The sequence below is a fragment of the Octopus sinensis genome, unplaced genomic scaffold, assembly GCF_006345805.1.
Source record: "Octopus sinensis unplaced genomic scaffold, ASM634580v1 Contig18680, whole genome shotgun sequence".
Classification (NCBI taxonomy): domain Eukaryota; kingdom Metazoa; phylum Mollusca; class Cephalopoda; order Octopoda; family Octopodidae; genus Octopus; species Octopus sinensis.
The window spans coordinates 13,890-31,870 of NW_021835969.1; the positions used below are offsets into that span (position 1 = coordinate 13,890).

General features: G+C 35.5%; 1 protein-coding gene across 1 annotated transcript; it reads right to left on the minus strand.

The window, feature by feature from the left end:
* Positions 1–490: 490 nt before the first annotated feature.
* On the minus strand, positions 491–17,527 carry LOC115231507 (adhesion G protein-coupled receptor E1-like; the record flags this gene model as incomplete). Its single annotated transcript, XM_036500116.1, has 8 exons — positions 491–501; positions 4,915–5,031; positions 5,393–5,509; positions 5,905–6,021; positions 8,890–9,006; positions 9,593–9,709; positions 16,796–16,912; positions 17,411–17,527. Coding segments are annotated over 8 exons (830 nt in total), but the record flags the coding sequence as incomplete, so codon positions are not given.
* Between the last annotated feature and the right edge of the window lie 454 nt (positions 17,528–17,981).

Here is a 17,981-nt window from a genome sequence, read left to right on the forward strand (position 1 = left end):
TGTTGACCGGCCACTTTTTGAGTGGTCAGTCCTTTAAATTTTGTATGTACATATCTATGTAAACACATGCAAACATAAAAAGACACCCATTCGCACACACAGTTATATATATATATATATATATATATATATATTTGTGTGTGCGCGCGCGCGTATGTGTGTGTTTGAAATTAAATTCGAGCAAACACCGACATTTTACTCAATAACACAGAGAAACAATCAATGTTTTGTTTAGAGTATGCTTTAATGAATTAGATTAATTTATTCAATTAATAAAAAGACAAGAGGAAACGAAATTATGTTAATATAATAATATGTAAGAGACATATTTGGATGACGAGATCGTCTTTTCCGTGAAGATGACCCGGTGTGGAAGTTACGTAATAAACGGTGAGTCAGGTCATACAGAGATCAATCAGACGGACGATGTCATGCCAGGAATGTGATCGACAGAGATGTTCTGCTGTGAATATTTTTTAATTCGTTAGAATTAGACGATAGCTGAAAATAAGAAGGAAATAAAAAAATATAAGTAAAAATAAAAATGTGACACTATACAATAACGTAACAAGCAAACGACATTCTAATGGAGTACCCCACAAAAAGGGGTTTATTATATACTTATAAGGCCATGATAACAAATGCTGACTTTCATGTAGGCCCTTGGGCGGAGGGATTTTTTAGTATGATTCCTTTTCACGGTAAACAGAGTTTGCAGATCCTACGGATGGTAAGTCTGCTCTGCTCTGACACACTCCACTTGGCGTTGTATTGTGCAGTGGTTTCTTTCAACGTCCATACATGTCTTGCCAAAGTTGTAGTGTAATTCCTTCATTGAATATTCGGTGAGAACTAAAGAAAACTTTAGAAAATATGCTGAAAACTCGAAACCTCAAAAATTGATAACATCACCGTCGCCGTCGCCCTGCTCGTCGTCGTTGTTCTCTTTCTTCTCCTCCTCCTTCTCCTCTTCATAATCATCATCATCATCATCATCATCATCATCATCATCATTATTATTATTATTATTATTATAATTAGTATAATTATTATTATTATTATTATAATTATTATTATTATTATTATTATTATTCTTTCAAATTTGCTTCCATTTCTTGCCGAGTGTCTTCCCGACTCCTAGGGCAAAGAAACTCATAGTGTATATTGGTAGGCCATTAAACCAAACTCAGTAGTTCGTTAATTTTTTTTTATTATTTTTTTTTTTTTTAAGTTAAATTAAAATACATGAGCAGCAACAGTTCTCACATCGACAATGCTCTTCTCAATACGTGTGATGTACCAGTTAAGACAATCTTTTGCACTTCTTGCAGGGATGGTAAGCCAGGGATCATTCTCATATAATTTTCGGTTCCCTTCTTGATCATTCCTAGTGCTCCTACGATCACTGGTATTGTAACCGCCTTGAGATGCCACATTTTCTCAATTTCAATGAGTAGGTCTTTATATTTTCTGAGCTTGTCAAACTCTTTCGCTGAGATATTATGATCACAGGGGATGCTCATGTCGATCAATAAGCAAACTTTATTGTTTTGGTCTTTCACAACAATATCTGGTTTATTGGCCTTGATGGTTCGGTCTGTATGTACTGGAAAGTCCCACAGAATGGTTACATTTTCTCCTTCAGTTACAGCCTCAGGGTGGTGATTATACCACTTGTCGGCAGTTTTGATATTGTAATGCCGACTTATTAGCCAGTGTAGATATTGGCCAACTCTGTCATGTCTTAATTTATACTCCACTGGTGCTAAGACTTTACATCCAGAGATTAGGTGGTCCACTGTCTCAATCATGTCGTTGCAGAATCGGCATTTTGGGTCTGCTCCATTTTTCATCACATTGGCCTGGTAGTTCCGGGTTGATAGGCTTTGGTCTTGAGCAGCCAGGATGAAACCTTCGCTCTCTGCTTTTAGCCCTGAGCTCCGCAGCCACTGATGGGTTTGCTTCTGGTCAACATCAGCTTGTTTGCTGCGGGTCACATATTTGCCGTGCAGAGGTTTCTCCTCCCACCTATCAGCCAATTGCTCGTGCGCTTTTTTCATTGCCATCATTTTCACCTTCTTTGCAACAATAGTTGCCGTACTTCCCTCTGGTTGTTCAGTTTGGGTATCCTGCACGAGATCAATAGCAAATTTTTTGCTTTCCTTTATGATAGAATGAAGCTTCTTTCGTCTCTCGTGATTTTCCACGAGCTTTAGCATCCAGTCATTCGATATTTCGAGATATTTGGCCAGTCCAATTGTAGTTGTTTTGTAAGCTAGTTCAAATTGGATCAGGCCTCGACCTCCTTGGGCTCTGGGAAGGTAAAGGCGATCTACGTCTGCCTTTGGGTGGTGCATCCTATTACAACTCAGCAGCTTGCGTATTTTTCTATCTATATTCTTTACTTCACTCATATTCCAGTTCAACACATTGTAGCTATAAGTAACAACTGGAACTGCTAGGGAATTTATAGCTAACACCTTGTTACGTGCATTTAGTTCAGATTTCAGGACTGCACGAACTCTCCTATAACATTCCTTCCTGATTTTCTCTTTCATTCTTGCATGCTGAATACCAGAGCCTTCATTTATCCCTAAATATTTGTATGTTTGTTCTTGCTCAAGCTCTCTTATGACTGTGTCAACATCTAACACGACTGAATTTGTGGTCTTCACTTTCCCTTTCTGGAAAGTGGCCTTGGCACACTTCTCAAGTCCAAACTCCATCCCGATGTCATCGCTGAATGATTTCACAGTGCACAATAGGCCTTCAAGTTCATTATTGTCTTTACCATAAAGTTTTAAGTCATCCATATAATTATCATTATTATTATTATTATTATTATTATTATTATTATTATTATTATTATTATTATTATTATTATTATTATATTATTATTATTATTATTCAGTAGTTTTATTTTTATATCGTGTTTTCACTTCATTACCGACGCAGATTCTTCTTCTTCTTCTTCTTCTTCTTCTTATTATTATTATTATTATTATTATTATTATTATTATTATTATTATTATTATTATTATATTATTATTATTATTATTATTTTTCCTTATTTCTTCAAATTTTCTTCCGTTTCGCGCCGAGTGTCTTCCGTATGCCTAGAGCAGAGAAGGGCATTGTATGCATTCCCAGATTACACGCGCAAATTCACAGATAAAATATGTATTTAAAAATGAATAAATAAATAAATTCATGGAAGGATGTTATTTTCACAGCGATAGTGCTCTTCTCAGTACATGAGCCGTTCCAGTTAATACGATTTTTTGCACTTCCTGTAGGGATGGTAAGCCTGGAATCATTTTGAAATAGGTTTCAGTACCTTTTTTATCATTCCTAGAGTACATGCAATCACTGGTACTGTAGTCGCCTTGAGGTGCCACATTCTTTTCAATTTCTATTAGCAAGCCTTTATATTTACTGATCTTGTCAAATTCTTTCGCCGCTATATTGTGATCACAGGGAATACTCATGTCAATTAATAACACATCCTTTTTGTTTGATCTTTTATAATAATATCCGGTTTATTAACTTTTATACTTTTGTCGGTATGCACAGGGAAGTCCCATAGAATCGACACATTTTCTCCCTCAGTCACAGCTTCAGGATGGTGTTTATACCATTTGTCAGCGGTTTTGATTTTATAATGCCGACATATTGTCCAGTGTAAATACTGGCCGACTCTGTCATGTCTTGCTTTATATTCTACAGGTGCTAAGACACTGCACCCTGAGATTAGATGGTCTATTGTTTCAATCTCAACGTGACAGAATCGGCATTTTGGGTCAGCTCTATTTTTTTTCCCATTGGCTTGGTAGTTCCGGGTAAATAAGATTTGGTCTAGTGAAGCTAATATGAAACCTTCACTCTCCGCTTTTAGCCCTGAGCTTCGTAACCATTGGTGCGTGTGTTTCTGGTCGACATCAACTTGTTTGCTACGGGCAACATACATGCCATGCAGAGGTTTCTGTTCCCATCTGCTAGCTAAATTTTCATGTGTTTTGTCTTTATTATTATTATTATTATTATTATTATTATTATTGAGTGAGAGAGCAGTTCATGCCATCAAAGTGACACTGGGGTAAAATATACGAAGCCCAATATACCCATCATGACTACCAGTCTGATAAGGGTACACCAGGCACATGCATCACAACCATATGTGCGTGACATGGTGATCTCAAATCAAGATAAACAGCGCATGACCTTGCAGGTGGGGCCCAGTTAGAATTTTCTTCAGATTTAGTAGCCCATCCCGCTCAAAAGGTCCCTGAATAAGGGTTGTTTAAGGATATTGAAAGAACCACCTATGCTTCTAGAGGTGAATTATTCAAACCCCATTATTATTATTACTATTTTTATTATATCTTGAAACCAGTTACACCTATACGCGTGATGTTTTCTATTGTTTTACTTACCAATGCATGTTGTTCCGCTGAACTCGAACCCTGGATTACAGCTACATGTGTAGGATCCTATTTTGTTGGTGCATATTCCCTGTGCCCCGCATGGGTCTGCTGTGCACTCGTCTATGTCTGAAAAGTAAAACAATTTTATTGCATGGATATAATACTTGTTTCATCATCATCATCATCATCATCATCATCATCATCATCATCATCATTATCATCGTCATCAATCATCTTCATCAATCATCATCATCAATCATCATCATCATCATCATCATCATCATCATCATCATCATCAATCATCAATCTTCAGTAATTATCATCATCATCATCATCATCACCATCATCATGAACATCATCGACATCATTATTATCATTATTATCATTATCTATTATTATTATTATTATTATTATTATTATTATTATTATTATTATTATAACTCGAAACCAGTTACACCTATGCACGTGATGTCTATTCTGCTTTACTTACCAATGCAAATTCTGCCGTTCAACTCGAACCCTGGAATGCAGGCACATGTGAAGGATCCTGGTGTGTTGGTGCAATCCTCATTTATCCCGCATGGCCAACCAGTGCACTCGTCTATGTCTGGAAAGTAAAACAATTTTATTGCGTGAATATAATACTTATGTTTCATCATCAATCATCCTCATCAAACTTCCTCATCAATCATCTTATGTTTCATCATCATCAATCATCATCATCATAATCATCAATCATCATCATCATCATCATCATCATCATCATCATCATCATAATCATCATCATTATCATCATCATCATCCCCATCATCATCAACATCATCGACATCATCATCATCATCATTATTATATTATTATTATTATTATTATTATTATTATTATTATTATTTTTATTATTATTATTATTTTTATTATATCTTGAAACCAGTTACACCTATACGCGTGATGTTGTCTATTGTTTTACTTACCAATGCATGTTGTTCCGCTGAACTCGAACCCTGGATTACAGCTACATGTGTAGGATCCTATTTTGTTGGTGCATATTCCCTGTGCCCCGCATGGGTCTGCTGTGCACTCGTCTATGTCTGAAAAGTAAAACAATTTTATTGCATGATATAATACTTGTTTCATCATCATCAATCATCATCATCATCATCATCATCATCAATCATCATTATCATCGTCATCACCAATATCATCTTCATCAATCATCATCATCAATCATCATCATCATCATCATCATCATCATCATTCATCATCATCAATCATCAATCTTCAGTAATTATCATCATCATCATCATCATCACCATCATCATGAACATCATCGACATCATTATTATCATTATTATCATTATCTATTATTATTATTATTATTATTATTATTATTATTTATTATTATTATTATTATTATATTATTATTATTACTATAACTCGAAACCAGTTACACCTATGCACGTGATGTCTATTCTGCTTTACTTACCAATGCAAATTCTGCCGTTCAACTCGAACCCTGGAATGCAGGCACATGTGAAGGATCCTGGTGTGTTGGTGCAATCCTCATTTATCCCGCATGGCCAACCAGTGCACTCGTCTATGTCTGGAAAGTAAAACAATTTTATTGCGTGAATATAATACTTGTTTCATCATCAATCATCCTCATCAAACTTCCTCATCAATCATCTTATGTTTCATCATCATCAATCATCATCATCATAATCATCAATCATCATCATCATCATCATCATCATCATCATCATCATCATCATAATCATCATCATTATCATCATCATCATCATCCCCATCATCATCAACATCATCGACATCATCATCATCATCATCATCATCGTTCTTCTCCATGAATGCATATGTTTTCTCCGCCAGGATAGATGTTAGGATTTTATACGTGGTGGATAGACAGGTTATAGGCCGATAGTTTTTTGGAAGGTTGGTTTCGTTATTCTTTGGGAGTAGGTAAGTAATGCCACTTGCTAACCATTCAGGTGTTTTCTTTGGGTCTCTCATAATTCCATTGAGCAGCTGAACTAGCTTACCGTGTGCGCATGGGAGCGATGCGAGCCAGAAATTCGGCAACCTATCTTTACCGGGGGATTTCCAATTATGGGCCTTCATGAGTGCCTTTCTTAGGTCTGTTATTGTGATGTCTTCCCATGCTTGTTGTTGTAAATTTTGGTAGGATCCTTCAGTTTGTATAATCCAGTCTGCATTTATGTTGTACGTCTTCTTGTCACTCCAAATCCTTTTCCAAAAGTTTTGAACTTCTTCCATGGGAGGGGTGTCTTTAACGGTTACTTTCTCCTTCCCTATTTCTCTGTAGAATTTTTTGGCATTGGATGTGAACAGCTTATTTTGCTTGTAAAACTTGTTTCTCTTCTCAAATCTTCGTATTCTTTTATTATTATTATTATTATTATTATTATTATTATATTATTATATTATTATTATTATTATTATTATATTATTATTATTATTATTATTATTATTCAGTAGTTTTATTTTTTATAGCGTGCTTTCACTTCACTACCGAGCACAGCTCTGTGTGCCTTGGGTATGTGCTGTGATTTGTTGTGATGCTCTGATGGTTATTGTATGGAAAGTGTTCTGCGTAGGATGTGTGCAGTGCCTAGTAGTGCAATTTTCTGTATGTTATATGTGTTTGTAAGTCCTGGTGTTTTTGTTATGTATTTGTCTGAATATTTTTTTATCATGCCTAATGCACCTACTATGATAGGAATTGTTTCTGTTTTCAGATTCCACATTCTAGTTACCTCTATTTCCAGGTCTTTGTATTTTGAGAGTTTCTCCATTACTTTTAGAGCACGTTGTCATCAGCCGGTATTGATACATCAATTAGAAAGCATTATTATTATTATTATTATTGTTATTATTATTATTATTATTATTATTATTATTATTATTATTATCATTATTATTATTATTATTATTATTATTATTATTATTATTATTATTATTATTATTATTATTATTATTTTTATTATATCTTGAAACCAGTTACACCTATACGCGTGATGTTGTCTATTGTTTTACTTACCAATGCATGTTGTTCCGCTGAACTCGAACCCTGGATTACAGACACATGTGTAGGATCCTGGTGTGTTGGTGCATGTCCCCTGTGCCCCGCATGGGTCTGCTGTGCACTCGTCTATGTCTGAAAAGTAAAACAATTTTATGGCATGGATATAATACTTATGTTTCATCATCATCAATCATCATTATCAATCATCTTCACCAATCATCATCATCAATCATCAATCATCACCAATCATCATCATTATCATCATCATCATCCCCATCATCATCAACATCATCATCATTATTATTATTATTATTATTATTATTATTATTATTATTATTATTATTATTATTATTATTTTTATTATTATTATTAGATATGTTTCGACCAAAGATTGGTCCAGGCCATGTCTAACTTAATAGCACCACCTGATAGGATTATTCGAATCCTGTTTAAGTCAAGTTTTTTTTAAGTCAAGTTTTGTTCAAGTAGTGAGTTCTTGTTGGGTGAGTTGTATCCAGTTTTGTTCAAGTAGTGAGTTCTTGTTGGGTGAGTTATATCCAGTTTTGTTCAAGTAGTGATTTCTTGCTGGGTGAGTTGTATCCAGTTTTGTTCAAGTAGTGATTTCTTGCTGGGTGAGTTGTATCCAGTTTTGTTCAAGTAGTGAGTCCTTGTTGGGTGAGTTGTATCCTGTTTTGTTCAAGTAGTGATTTCTTGCTGGGTGAGTTGTATCCAGTTTTGTTCAAGTAGTGAGTCCTTGTTGGGTGAGTTGTATCCTGTTTTGTTCAAGTAGTGATTTCTTGCTGGGTGAGTTATATCCAGTTTTGTTCAAGTAGTGATTTCTTGCTGGGTGAGTTGTATCCAGTTTTGTTCAAGTAGTGAGTTCTTGTTGGGTGAGTTGTATCCAGTTTTGTTCAAGTAGTGATTTCTTGTTGGGTGAGTTGTATCCAGTTTTGTTCAAGTAGTGAGTTCTTCTGGGTGAGTTGTATCCAGTTTTGTTCAAGTAGTGATTTCTTGCTGGGTGAGTTGTATCCAGTTTTCTTCAAGTAGTGATTTCTTGCTGGTGAGTTGTATCCAGTTTTGTTCAAGTAGTGAGTTCTTGTTGGGTGAGTTGTATCCAGTTTTGTTCAAGTAGTGAGTTCTTCTGGGTGAGTTGTATCCAGTTTTGTTCAAGTAGTGATTTCTTGTTGGGTGAGTTGTATCCAATTATGGGTGGCTTATTTGGTATTCTTTGAAGGAATCTATCCAGACTCTGTTTGAAGTTGGTGGGATCCTTTTCCTCTTCGATCTCCCTCGGGACAATGTTAAATAGGGCAGGGCCTGTTGAGGAAAAGAAATGATGTTGCAGTGTACTTTTTATATCTTGAAACCAGTTACACCTATACGCGTGATGTTGTCTATTGTTTTACTTACCAATGCATGTTGTTTCGCTGAACTCGAACCCTGGATTACAGACACATGTGTAGGATCCTGGTGTGTTGGTGCATTTCCCCTGTGCCCCGCATGGGTCTGCTGTGCACTCGTCTATGTCTGAAAAGTAAAACAATTTTATTGCATGGATATAATACTTGTTTCATCATCATCATCAATCATCATCACATCATCATCATCATCATCTTCATCAATCATCTTCATCAATCATCATCATCAATCATCAATCATCATCATCATCATCATCATCATCATCATCATCATCATCATCATCATCATTCATCATCATCAATCATCATCATCAATCATCAATCATCATCATCAATCATCATCATCATCATCATCATCATCATCAATCATATTCATCAATCATCATCATCAATCATCAATCATCAATCATCATCATCATCATCATCATCATCAATCATCATCACAATCGTCATCAATCAACTTCAATCATCATCATCAATCATCAATCATCATCATCAACATCATCATCATCATCACCATCATCATGAACATCATCGACATCATTATTATCTTTATTATTTCTATTATTATCATCATTATTATTATTATTATTATTATTATTATTATTATTATTATTATTATTATATTTATTATTATTATTATAACTCGAAACCAGTTACACCTATACACGTGATGTCTATTCTGCTTTACTTACCAACGCAAGTTACTACGTCGAACTCGAACCCTGGACTGCAGGCACATGTGAAGGATCCTGCTATGTTGGTGCATGTTCTCTGTGCCACGCATGGGTCATCTGTGCACTCGTCTATGTCTAGAAAGTAAAAAAATTTTATTGCGTGAATATAATACTTATGTTTCATCATCAATCATCTTCATCAAACTTCCTCATCAATCATCTTCATCAATCATCACCAATCATAATCATCATCATCATAATCAATCATCATCATCAATCATCATTAATCATCATCATCATTATTCATCACCATCATCATCATCATAATCATCATCATTATCATCATCATCATCCCCATCATCATCATCATCATTATTATTATTATTATTATTATTATTATTTTTATTATATCTTGAAACCAGTTACACCTATACGCGTGATGTTGTCTATTGTTTTACTTACCAATGCATGTTGTTCCGCTGAACTCGAACCCTGGATTACAGACACATGTGTAGGATCCTGGTGTGTTGGTGCATGTCCCCTGTGGCCCGCATGGGTCTGCTGTGCACTCGTCTATGTCTGAAAAGTAAAACAATTTTATTGCATGGATATAATACTTATGTTTCATCATCATCAATCATCATTATCAATCATATTCACCAATCATCAGAATCAATCATCAATCATCACCAATCAACATCATATCATCATCCCCATCATCATTAACATCATCATCATCATCATCATCATCATCCCTATCATCATGAACATCATCGACATCATTATCATCATTATTATTATATTATTACATTTTTTCTTCTTTCAAATTTGCTTCCATTTCTTGCCGAGTGTCTTCCCGACTCCTAGGGCAAAGAAACTCATAGTATACATTGGTAGGCCATTAAACCAAACTCAATAGTTTTTTTTTAAAGTTAAATTAAAATACATGATCAGCAACAGTTCTCACATCGACAATGCTCTTCTCAATATGTGTGATGTACCAGTTAAGACAATCTTTTGCACTTCTTGCAGGGATGGTAAGCCAGGGATCATTCTCATATAATTTTCGGTTCCCTTCTTGATCATTCCTAGTGCTCCTACGATCACTGGTATTGTAACCGCCTTGAGATGCCACATTTTCTCAATTTCAATGAGTAGGTCTTTATATTTTCTGAGCTTGTCAAACTCTTTCGCTGAGATATTATGATCACAGGGGATGCTCATGTCGATCAATAAGCAAACTTTATTGTTTTGGTCTTTCATAACAATATCTGGTTTATTGGCCTTGATGGTTCGGTCTGTATGTACTGGAAAGTCCCACAGAATGGTTACATTTTCTCCTTCAGTTACAGCTACAGGGTGGTGATTATACCACTTGTCGGCAGTTTTGATATTGTAATGCCGACTTATTAGCCAGTGTAGATATTGGCCAACTCTGTCATGTCTTAATTTATACTCCACTGGTGCTAAGACTTTACATCCAGAGATTAGATGGTCCACTGTTTCAATCATGTCGTTGCAGAATCGGCATTTTGGGTCTGCTCCATTTTTCATCACATTGGCCTGGTAGTTCCGGGTTAATACGCTTTGATCTTGAGCAGCCAGGATGAAACCTTCGCTCTCTGCTTTTAGCCCTGAGCTCCGTAGCCACTGATGGGTTTACTTCTGGTCAACATCAGCTTGTTTGCTGTGGGTCACATATTTGCCGTGCAGAGGTTTCTCCTCCCACCTATCAGCCAATTGCTCGTGCGCTTTTTTCATTGCCATCATTTTCACCTTCTTTGCAACAATAGTTGCCGTACTTCCCTCGGGTTGTTCAGTTTGGGTATCCTGCACGAGATCAATAGCAAATCTTTTGCTTTCCTTTATGATAGAATGAAGCTTCTTTCGTCTCTCGTGATTTTCCACGAGCTTTAGCATCCAGTCATTCGATATTTCGAGATATTTGGCCAGTCCAATTGTGGTTGTTTTGTAAGCTAGTTCAAATTGGATCAGGCCTCGACCTCCTTGGGCTCTGGGAAGGTAAAGGCGATCTACGTCTGCCTTTGGGTGGTGCATCCTATTACAACTCAGCAGCTTGCGTATTTTTCTATCTATATTCTTTACTTCACTCATATTCCAGTTCAACACATTGTAGCTATAAGTAACAACTGGAACTGCTAAGGAATTTATAGCTAACACCTTGTTACGTGCATTTAGTTCAGATTTCAGGACTGCACGAACTCTCCTATAACATTCCTTCCTGATTTTCTCTTACATGCTTGCATGCTGAATACCAGAGCCTTCATTTATCCCTAAATATTTGTATGTTTGTTCTTGCTCAAGCTCTCCTATGACTGTGTCAACATCTAACACGACTGAATTTGTGGTCTTCACTTTCCCTTTCTGGAAAGTGACCTTGGCACACTTCTCAAGTCCAAACTCCATCCCGATGTCATCGCTGAATGCTTTCACAGTGCACAATAGGCCTTCAAGTTCATTATTGTCTTTACCATAAAGTTTTAAGTCATCCATATAAAATAGATGGCTTATTTTTTTATTGGCAATTTTATACCCATACCCTGTTCTGTTTAATTCACTTGTAAGGGGTATTAGGGCTATGCAGAATATTAAAGGTGAAAGTGAGTCACCTTGAAAAATTCCACAGTTGATGTTTATATTTTCTGAGGCAAGTACTCCATTAGAGTGGTATAATTGGAGATATGTATTCCACAACGGCATATTGTGCTTCAGGAAGTTTGAAATCACAGGGGAAATTTTGAAGATGTCCAGCGATCTCAAGATCCATGGATGCGGTAAACTGTCGAAGGCCTTTTTATAGTCAATCCATGCGGTGCTGAGATTTCTGCGCTTGTTGTGACAGTTCTCAAGGATCATACGATTGATTAGCAGTTGATCTTTGCATCCGTAAGAGCCTCGGCGGCACCCTTTTTGTTCAATGGGGAAAATATCGTTCTTCTCCATGAATGCATATGTTTTCTCCGCCAGGATAGATGTTAGGATTTTATACGTGGTGGATAGACAGGTTATAGGCCGATAGTTTTTTGGAAGGTTGGTTTCGTTATTTTTTGGGAGTAGGTAAGTAATGCCACTTGCTAACCATTCAGGTGTTTTCTTTGGGTCTCTCATAATTCCATTGAGCAGCTGAACTAGCTTACCGTGTGCGCATGGGAGCGATGCGAGCCAGAAATTCGGCACCCTATCTTTACCGGGGGATTTCCAATTATGGGCCTTCGTGAGTGCCTTTCTTAGGTCTGCTATTGTGATGTCTTCCCATGCTCGTTGTTGTAAATTTTGGTAGGATCCTTCAGTTTGTATAATCCAGTCTGCATTTATGTTGTACGTCTTCTTGTCACTCCAAATCCTTTTCCAAAAGTTTTGAACTTCTTCCATGGGAGGGGTGTCTTTAACGGTTACTTTCTCCTTCCCTATTTCTCTGTAGAATTTTTTGGCATTGGATGTGAACAGCTTATTTTGCTTGTAAAACTTGTTTCTCTTCTCAAATCTTCGTATTCTTTGGGCTTTTGCTTGGACTTTTTGTTTCAGCGTTTCTTTTATTGATATCAGTTCTTCCTTGGTGAGGATCCAAATTTTCTCTTCATCTTTCTTCCTGTTCTGGATCTTACATCATTTCCACATATTAGTTCATTTAATATTGATATTTCCCCTCTCATAAATTCAATCTCTTTTTCAATTTTACTTCTCCAGTTTGATTTCTTCCCAGGTTTTGTTTTCTTTGTTTTTTCGGGGGCATACAGCTGGTTTCAATTGCCCTAGCAGAAGCGTAAATAATTTCATTTAACTCAGTAAAATCAGGTTTTAATTCTCGTATTATTTCATTTGTTACATAGTTGCCAATTTGGATTTGTTTTTTATTTTGGTTTGTATTTGAGAGTTTATGAAGTGGTTCTCTATCATTCATACTTGTATGTCTTACAACTTCAAGCGTATTCAGGATTTTCTGCCTCATTTCTGCCATAGACTCTCTGTGTTCTTCAGCAAATGCGAGATCTTCAGTTACTGTTGTTTTTTCGTTTTCCTGGCTATCTTTAACAGGTACAACTTCAAGCGTATTCAGGATTTTCTGCCTCATTTCTGCCATAGACTCTCTGTGTTCTTCAGCAAATGCGAGATCTTCAGTTACTGTTGTTTTTTCGTTTTCCTGGCTATCTTTAACTGTACAATAGAATTTCTTGTATCTTCAGGCCTTTGCGTACTTTGGTCAGATGGCAGTCTTTCAATTAAGCCTCGTGGTGGGCTATACTGTTCATCTGATTCTTCATTTCCTTTGTGTATTATATTTATGTCATTTTCCGTTGCGTGCTTGATCGCACTTATTTCACTGTCTGTGAGTCTGTTATTTCTAAGGATATCCCTCCTCACATTTGCTAATTTGTTCTCGTCCAAATAGGGCCTACTGTCTTGATTCCGTGTTCTCCATATACTGTAAGAGTTTGCGGTGTGTCTCTCTTGAGATGGCCTACCTAATGCATAGTAATAAGCGTATATTACTTCTTTATACTCTTCTCGGGTCCATTTGTTCCACTTACATTTTTCTTTCTGTGGTGGTTGTGGTGGTGAACTTGGAGGGCTCGAGTTGGGGGATTTCCCGTTCAAGTGACCATCCATGTCCGTATTCGGAGAAGAGTTTGTGCCAGATGATGACTTTTCGATCCCAGGCTGGCTCTTCCCTGGGGGACGCGCTTCCAGATTAACCATAGGACAAGCGATTTGGTATACTGATTTAGTTTTCCTTTTAGTTTCCAAAAACATTTTGGTGCTACGATAATGTTATCATTTTTCAGCTTTGATTGGCTCGTGGGGAGACGGTCATCATTGCCGTTACAATTATAATCGTACCATTATAGCAGCCGTTGTCGGCTTATTATTGTTATTATCATCACCATTACCATCACTATCATCATTATCACCAACATTACCATCATATCATTATTATTATTATTATTATTATTATTATTCAGTAGTTTTATTTTTATAGCGTGCTTTCACTTCACTACCGAGCGCAGCTCTGTGTGCCTTGGGTATGTGCTGTGATTTGTTGTGATGCTCTGATGGTTATTGTATGGAAAGTGTTCTGCGTAGGATGTGTGCAGTGCCTAGTAGTGCAATTTTCTGTATGTTATATGTGTTTGTAAGTCCTGGTGTTTTTGTTATGTATTTGTCTGAATATTTTTTTATCATGCCTAATGCACCTACTATGATAGGAATTGTTTCTGTTTTCAGGTTCCACATTCTAGTTACCTCTATTTCCAGGTCTTTGTATTTTGAGAGTTTCTCCATTTCTTTTAGAGACACGTTGTCATCTGCCGGTATTGATACCTCAATTAGAAAGCATTTTTTTTCTTCATGATCTCTGACAACTATATCTGGTCTGTTGGCCTTAATTTCTCTATCTGTGTGTATCGGCATATCCCAGAGTATGGTGCTTTCTCGTTTTCTGTGACCTTTTCTGGTGTGTGCCTATACCATCTTTTTTCAGTTATTATTCCATAATGTTGGCATAGCTTCCAATGTATGTAGGTTCCAACTCTGTCATGTCTGTGAATATATTCCTTGTTAGCCAGGACTGGGCAGCTAGAGATAATATGATTTATTGTTTCTTGTCCATCTCCACATATTCTGCAGTTACTTGTAATATTTCTTTTCATTACATGTTTTTGGTAATTTCTGGTGGGGAGGCTTTGGTCTTGTGCTGCAATTAAAAATCCCTCTGTTTCTGCTTTGAGTCCTGAGCTTCTCAACCATTGCTGGGATTTTTCTTTGTCTATTTCTTTTGCGTTTAGTTTAGTGCAGTATTTACCATGAAGGGGCTTTTCTTGCCATCGTTTTATCATGGCTCGTTGCTGTTCTATTTTTAGTTTGGATTTCATTTGTTTTATAGCTTTTGTTGTTTCTTCATCATCTTCTCTTCTTCTTTGTGTTTATTAGGTGGTATGATTTCTTGTTTGTATTTGTCAGCTTCCTTAAATACTGAGAACAGTTTTTTGTTTTGCTCGTGTTTTGCTGCTATCTGGATCAGTTATGTTGTTTATAATTGGTGTTGTTATTGCGTTTATTTTTATTCTTGGGAGGTATGGTCGGTGGTCCATTTTGAGCTCTGTGGTTTTTAGTTCTTTGATTATTTTATTTTTTATATTATCATAATCATTAGGCTCCCCTTCGTTGTTTACATCGTGTTTGTTGGAATGTTGCGTTTGTCTTCGTGTTTTACAGTTTCAGTGTTTATATTATTAGGCATTGTTGTGTGGCTTCTATCTACATTTTCTTGGTGTATTTTTTCTTTTAAATGTTCTATTTCTATTTCTGATATTTTTTTGGCTTTGAGAATGTATCTTCGTACGTTAGCTAATTTATTAGGGTTCATTGCTGTATCCAAGTCTATACCTCTATTATTTTCCTTCCATATTTTATATGTATGTGTTGTTGTATTTTCATTTTGTGGGTAGAGCATTGCTGTGAAGTATGCGTGTAAGATAGAAATGTATTCCTCACGTGTCCATTTACGTCTTTTGGGTTTTATTTGCGGGACATGAGGTACAACGTCCGGTCCATTATTTTGACGGTCGTCATTTTCGTAGGGTAGCGGTCCGTTTATTTCTGTTGTCACATTATTTCGCACGTGTAGTTTTTCGTACATTTTTTGTTGTAGGTTTAATGTACGTACCGCTCGATTGTTATTCTTGGGTTGAATAGTATCGGTGGCATTTAATTTCTTCGTAGTTCCTTGTACATGGTGTTTGAGGTCGGGGATGATCGTGTTGTTCCACGCATGTTTACATGTGTTGTGTTAGAGGTGGAGATAATATCGAGTCAAAATACATCATTTCGTTTCGAAAATAGTAATAAATTTCAATTCGTATTACTTACTCGGATATAGTCCAATTCTTTGTTAGTAAATCTTTGGCATCATAGGGTGTCCTTGTTTTCGATGTTTGTGGATAGATTTCGAAGCTCTGTATTTTCCTTCTTACATCTTAAACGTCCCCGGTGTCTTCTTCTTCTTCTTCTTCTTCTTCTTCTTCTTCTTCTTCTCTTCTTCTTCTTCTTCTTCTTCTTCTTCTTCTTCTTCTTCTTCTTCTTATTATTATATTATTATTATTATTATTAATTATTATTATATTATTATTATTATTATTATTTTTATTATATCTTGAAACCAGTTACACCTATACGCGTGATGTTGTCTATTGTTTTACTTACCAATGTATGTTGTTCCGCTGAACTCGAACCCTGGATTACAGTTAGATGTGTAGGATCCTGGTGTGTTGGTGCATGTCCCCTGTGCCCCGCATGGGTCTGCTGTGCACTCGTCTATGCCTGGAAAGTAAAACAATTTTATTGCATGGATATAATACTTGTTTCATCATCATGAATCATCATTATCAATCATCAATCATCATCATCATCGTCATCAATCATCTTCATCAATCATCATCATCAATCATCATCAATCATCAATCATCATCATCAGTCATCAATCATCATCATCATCAATCATCAATCTTCAGTAATTATCATCTTCATCATCATCATCACCATCATGAACATCATCGACTTCATCATCATTATCTTTATTATTTTATTATTATCATCATTATTATTATATTAATATTATTTTTATTATTATTATCATTATTATTATTATCTATTATTATTATCATCATTATCATTATGATTATTATCTATTATTATTATTATTATTATTATTATTATTATTATTATTATTATTATTATTATTATTATTATATTATTATTATTATTATAACTCGAAACCAGTTACACCTACACACGTGATGTCTATTCTGCTTTACTTACCAACGCAAAATATTCCGTTCAACTCGATCTCTGGACTGCAGGCACATATGTACGATCCTGGTGTGTTGGTGCATACCTCATTGTCCAAGCATGGGAAAACTGTGCACTCGTCAATGTCTGGAAAGTAAAACAATTTTATTACGTGAATATAATACTTGTTTCATCATCAATCATCCTCATCAAACTTCTCATCAATCATCTTCATCAATCATCACCAATCATCATCATCATCATCATCATCATCATCATCATCAATCATAAATCATCATTAATCATCATCATCATTATTCATCATCATCATCATCATCATCATCATCATCACCATCATCACCATCATCATCCCCATCATCATCAACATTATCGACATCATCATCATCATCATTATTATTATTATTATTAATATCATTATTATTATTATTATTATTATTATTATTACTATTATTATCATTATCATTATTATTATTATTTTTATTATTATTACTATTATTATTATTATTATTATTTTTATTATTATATTATTATTATATTATTATTTTTGTTATTATTACTATTATTATTATTATTATTACTA